Source organism: Glycine max, chromosome 5, assembly GCF_000004515.6.
Source record: "Glycine max cultivar Williams 82 chromosome 5, Glycine_max_v4.0, whole genome shotgun sequence".
NCBI classification, from domain to species: Eukaryota; Viridiplantae; Streptophyta; class Magnoliopsida; order Fabales; family Fabaceae; genus Glycine; species Glycine max.
This window is the reverse complement of record NC_038241.2, coordinates 32,699,261-32,705,225: the sequence shown is the minus strand read 5'-3', so window position 1 is coordinate 32,705,225 and position 5,965 is coordinate 32,699,261. Positions and strand designations below refer to the sequence as shown.

The following is a 5,965-nucleotide window of genomic DNA, read 5'->3' as shown; positions in this document are numbered from 1 at the left end:
CTTTCTCTTCAATTTTATAGCTTATTGCAGCTGAAATCGCTCACTGAAAGGTTTTTAGTATACAAACCATAACAAACAGAAATATTGGACCCTCAATAAGTAGACTTTCTTGGTTGTAATTTTCTTCTGGAACAAGTATAGTGGTTATAAATTATGTGGGTGGGGGGGAATTAACATGAGTGATTTAAGGTTAAGTGGTTGGTCCTCATTCGATGTGATTTTGGAGCCTAACCGTATACAAATTGAACCATACAAGTTGAAACAAAATCCACAAGTTGTTGCTTGAAAGGGGAGGAGATACATGATGGTTCAGTCTGCATTAGTATATGTGGGAATGTAAATGGCCAATAAGAGTTGGTATGTGGAGTTTTGTTGGAAACAGAGGACAAGGTGAAGATTGTTTGTGATAATAGGAATGTCCAAACAAATACAAATTCTTTTAACCAGATAAAGGACTGAGTCTGGGTTTAAGGTTCATTGGTTTCTATTTAGGTCATTCCTGGATAGATTTCTGCTGGAGAGCAGTATGATTTAATTCGCTTTATAAGAGATATTTATGGCCACTTCTAAAGCTGAAGTAAATAGAAGTAAAACTGCATATGATGTTACTATTTTGAGAAAACATAGGTGCATACAAAGTCATGAGGTTGGAAGCACATACGGATAGGTATGGATGATGGATCTGATTTTGTCAATAATCTAGTTTTGAAGGGGTGTTTAGTATTTTCCAATGAAAATATTTAGTTCTTTTATTTGGAAATGGGTTGCAAGTTTACTTGCAACTTTTGTCCCTGAAAATCTTCATCACTTGTTTGGTCATTGGTGCAGACTAATGGAAGGGCAGCCAGATCAGAGTTTTAGCTAATTGGATTCTCTAATCTGTTGAAAAGAATGTGCTGGCCATAAGAGGTGGTTATGCTCCAAAGGATATTTCTGATAAATTTTATTTTCTGGTAATGAACAGTGAGATCGAGTCTTTTGGCAAGTTATTTCAACTCATTTATATTTTATTTGACCAGCATATATTATAATGTTGTTGAATAAAATACAGATACTTGATAAATGAATTCATCTTAATAGCTTGTGGTATTTTTATGGTGTTAGAGTTTATAACTTATAGATTATTATTATCATTTTTTATTTTTATCCTTAATACTGTAATAAAATTCTTCATTTATCACCTTTTCAAAATTACCATAATAAAATTTTTCACTTATCACCATAATAAAAGATATGAAGAATAAGAGATCAAATTGTCGTAATTTTTCTTGAAGATGAGCATAATCTAGTAGGTGTGCCATAAATAATTGCTGGAATTGAAACCATGATTATGTAGATCGAGGTGGATTCACATTATATGTGACCACTACTAAGCTTTGAAAAAAATCTGTTATTGGTCAAATGGCCCAGACAGTAGGGATTGAACTGCCACACCAGCAACCATCGTTTTCACACGTGAGATAGAAAAAGAGATGGATAGTACTTTAGTCATAATCTCATAAACCTTTTAGTTTATAATTATAATTAGTTGATGAATTTATATGTGGTCAATATAAAAAATCATCTTAATGTACAAAACAAAAATTTATAATATAAATCCATATAATAATAATAATAATAATAATAATAATAGCGTAAAATTTGGAACAACCACAATTATGTAGTGGGAAAACGTAATGCTTTATTTATATTCAATCATATTCAATTTTAGTTTATTAAGAGTAAAAGTTCTTCAGAAGGAATCAACATGTGAGGAGCCGCCATCTTAGTGGTTCAAAATTATTTTTATAGTTTAACATAATTCTGATGGTGTGACAGCAACAGCCAATGCCTTTGGCCATGGTGCTTGTGTTGTGGTTGTGGGGAATGGGAAGATAGATAGTGAAAGAAAGAACAACAAAGACAGCTAAAGGTCCTCCCATCAAGCGTTTCGCTGAGGCAACATATTCACCTAACACTTAATGTAAGGTAAGAGACTAAATGGTAATAATAATGGAAAAAAAGACTTCAAACAAGAGCAACTTGATATTAGGTAAGTCTCCACTCCATTATGGTTAACTGTGATCAACACACTCAAGTCAAAAGTGTGCAATTCAATGTAGTCAAACTGTGATAAACTGATAATGGACTGACACGGATGCCATTAATATGTTGACTATTTAGATTTTCTTTCTTAGAAGAACCAGCGAATTTTATTTTTTATTTTTACTTACAAGAAGCTGATAAAAAAATATCTTATCAATTTTCCATATTTCCCCCTGCCTTTTCCTAGTTTAAATTTCAGTAATTTGTGCCCGGACAAAATTTGGTAATTTGATTGTTATACAGAACCAAACTGCAAATTTTTTTTGCTGCCAGACCATTTTCTGATACGTAACGCGGCCAATCTCGTACTGAACAAAAATGAGGAGCAACAAAAATATGCAACAGATGCAGAAGATTTATGGAAAATTTAGCCCGCACATGATTTATTTTTAGGCAAATCCTAGTTTCTAGTTTGATTCACTTTGGAACTGTACGATTCTAATTGATATTATATTGCATTATCGGATGAGTCTGAATTCAAGTTCCTTAGATCGTAAAAGAAAAACAAATCAGGAAAAGCATATCTGAACTATTTTAATCACATTAAAATAGATTAGACATCACTCTTATTCTTCGGAACATATTTATTTATTTAAGATACAAATATTGCAAAGGAAAAACACAAAAGGTTCAGTTATTGCAACACTCACAACACGAACCAATCTATCTGAACTCAGCAAATTACAGAGTGGACTAATCTATTATAAAAAATAGCTGCGGAAGTGCAGGGTATTCTATTTTACTACAAAACATAGACAAGAAAGAGGACAAAGTGAATGACAATGAAAAGATTACTCCAAAACAAGCCTTGCAAGGTGCTCCTTGACGCTCCTGAATCAGAACCAGTTGATCCTCCTGAACCACTCGGAGTCGGCGGCACTGTTTGAACACAATCAGAAACAACCAAGCATATCATTAGCTGTCTGTCAGTAATGTCATTGACCATATATATATATATATATGCATATGAACCAATTTTTACGCTCGATTTTGATACAAATTAACAAGAAATTCAAGTCATTGTTTGCACTAAGTCACTAACCAGCACAAGTGTTCTCAGTTACAGCTTCTGCAGAGATATTGTGGAATCTATAACCAGTATAGGCGCAGGTTGTGCGATTGCAGGAATCTGAGGAAATGGTTTTGCCAATCAAGACGTTGGCTGAGCATTCCATAGAGGGGCAAACAGACCAGTTGGTTGGTTTGAGTTGGGATGGCTCACATTGTAATCTAAACACAAACCAAATACATGTTCAATAAAACTAATACCAACAAGGAATCAAATTAAAAGGGTAATAATAGTATTAACATGTGTGAACAAAAAAGGGAGGCACTCACATGAAATTGTTACTGGAGTCACACTTGCATTTGACGCATTCATGGGCAGTATAGGCGTAAGTAGCATTTGGGACAAGCAAGGGATAGTCCAATGAATCATTTTTCACATTCGAGGAACAAGCTGCCACAACCAACAAATTCAATCACTCCAACACATTCATATATATCTATCATCTATGTCACTTGGCTATTACACAAAGCTCCACGCTGCTCGGATTGGATTGAACCAAACATTTTTTATTGAGAATTATTCAAAGAAGAGGTATTTAAAATAGTCATATTCTGACTGGTGATAATTTTATTAAAAGATTTAAAATAATTTTACATTCTCTTATATCACCCTTTTAGTAGTCTTTTTTATTTGTTTTATATAACAATAATAGATTTTTTTTATGATTAGAAGTCGTAATTTAACACGAAGAATATTGTGCACCAATTGTACTAAAGAATACATGTAACTTTTTTAAAGGAGCAACAACTAATTATTTGAGAATGGTAAAATTCTTGAAAATGAAAAGTTGAAAAATCATTATATAATAATCCAGAAATTGCAAAAGAAAAGAAAAGAAAAAGGTTTGAGATGATTTTTAAATCTTTTATACCAGATAATCTAGTATATATAAGAATCTGGTCAATCGAGTATTATTTTTTCAAAATATCAATTATTAAAAATAAAAAAAAAAACCCTTTTCAATAGATTAACTTTCTGAGCTTCTGTTGACTTGTTGAATTAGGTACTAGGTACATTGACAAACACATAATGGAGCAGGAGGTGGCGTGCTTATTTTCTTTGAGCGTAGAATGATGATAATGAGATTTGATAAATTTTCATATAAATTATCCAAACTTTCTATACCCAATCTCTCTATGATTAGGCTAACCTGATGAATTATAGCATGGAAACGCGTTAGAATCATGTTGAATGGAAAAAATATAGGGAAAGAGTTGTTTTTACGTGGCGTTTAAGAGTTGTTTTTTAAATTAAGTAGTTGAACTTGTATTTTTTTAATTAATTCCTCTTGTCTAATTACCGTTATGAAAAATTAGACAATTTACATGTACTGCTAGAGGTGCATACGAGGGACAGACTGATGCTTCTTGAAGTTGTGTTATAAGAGTCATTTGTGAGAGATATTTGCAAGTCCATTCAACCAAGTAATTTGTTTTTTTTAAAAAGATGATTCAAGCAAGTAATACATTCACAATTCAACCCAAAAATGAAAGAAAAGTACTTTTATAAAAAGCTTAAGTTTATAAATTAGTTTTAGTATATTATTATCATTAATTTATTTTACCTACATTTCAATAATTACTTCTGCAAAGGTTAAGAAAAAGGCCTCATTATAATAATAAAGTATGCATTTGAGAAAGAAGGAAAGAAATTGAATGGAATTGAGTTGAAAGCGGTAAGTACCTTGGAGGGGAACATCGAGAATCTGCCCTGCCTGAAGATTTTTGGGGTCAGAAATTCCATTAAGGTTGAGCAGTATCTGCTGAGTGGTACCAAACTCCTCCGCAATCCCCTCCACGGTGCTCTGCGGCGCCACAAGATGCGCATAGTGCACCACACTCTTCCCACCCACCTCGTCGCAGCTACACGGCAGCGGAATATAAAGCATGTCCCCGGTGGTGATATTATTCGCGTTGGCTATGTTATTGGCCACCTGGATCTGCGGCCACTTCATCAGACCCGCGAACGTCGTCGTCGCGATGTAGTACAGCGTGTCCCCCTTCTTGATCCTGTACAGCGGAACACGGTCCGAGAGTCCCGTGTTGTTGCTGCACCTGCACGGGAAAGGGACCTTCACAACCTCGTTGGGGCCCACCGCGTATGTTTTTGTGGCGTTGCTTGGGAGGTTGTTCGCTCCCACGATGTCGAGGATGTGTTTCACGTTGAAGAGCTTTTGGATGTCGCCGAGGGTGGTGGTGTTCGGGTGAGAGTAGCTTATGAGCGCGCGACACGTGGGGATGTTCGCGCTGTTGCAGTTGAACCTGGCCTCGGGTTGGGCCTGTGTAAGGCCAACGCAAGCTACCACCGCGATTGCTGCCAACGCCACCGCTCTGGAGAACCAAACAGCCCCTTTCCCTGCAAACATTTTTTCTTTTTTCTTATCTTGTGGTGGAAAAGAATGGCTACAGAGACAGAGGGGCTCTTGCAATTTTTATAGTGATGAGTTGGTATGAACTGAATTGTGAAACAGTGACTTTAATTTGGGGGTGTCTTGGTTGCATACAAGTCATGGTTTGAACACAAGTGTCGTGTCGTGTCGTGTGGTGCGGCAGAAAATGAGGAAAGATCCTCTTCATTTCATTACATGAAAATTTCAGCAGGAGAGAGAAATAATCACTGTTAGGGATGTCACGGATGTGTTGTTTTTTAAGAAAAAAATTATCTAATTTAATTATTTTAATTTTGTTAATTTCTTATTTAATCAGTTTAATTTAAAATTTTAATTTAATTCAATTTAATATAATTTAAAGTGAATTAATTTTTTTATTTTAATCCTATTTTTATTTATTGTTTAAAAAATATTAAATAAAC

At 34.6% G+C, this 5,965-nt stretch overlaps 1 protein-coding gene across 1 annotated transcript; it reads right to left on the bottom strand.

Moving 5' to 3' along the window:
* Positions 1–2,654: 2,654 nt before the first annotated feature.
* On the bottom strand, positions 2,655–5,731 carry LOC100804190 (lysM domain-containing GPI-anchored protein 2). Its single transcript, XM_003524773.5, has 4 exons — positions 4,838–5,731; positions 3,424–3,544; positions 3,128–3,315; positions 2,655–2,964 (listed from the first exon to the last, which is right to left on the bottom strand). The coding sequence occupies exons 1-4, from the start codon at positions 5,517–5,519 to the stop codon at positions 2,828–2,830; spliced, it is 1,128 nt and encodes a 375-aa protein (XP_003524821.1). The 5' UTR covers positions 5,520–5,731; the 3' UTR covers positions 2,655–2,827.
* Positions 5,732–5,965: the final 234 nt, after the last annotated feature.

Coding starts and splice junctions, on each gene's coding strand:
- LOC100804190 (XM_003524773.5), bottom strand. CDS start 5,519: ATGTTTGCAGGGAAAGGGGCTGTTTGGTTCTCCAGAGCGGTGGCGTTG. Junction 3,545..4,837: donor TCTCGATGTTCCCCTCCAAG/GTACTTACCGCT, acceptor TGGTTGTGGCAG/CTTGTTCCTCGAATGTGAAA. Junction 3,316..3,423: donor GACTCCAGTAACAATTTCAT/GTGAGTGCCTCC, acceptor GTTTGTGTTTAG/ATTACAATGTGAGCCATCCC.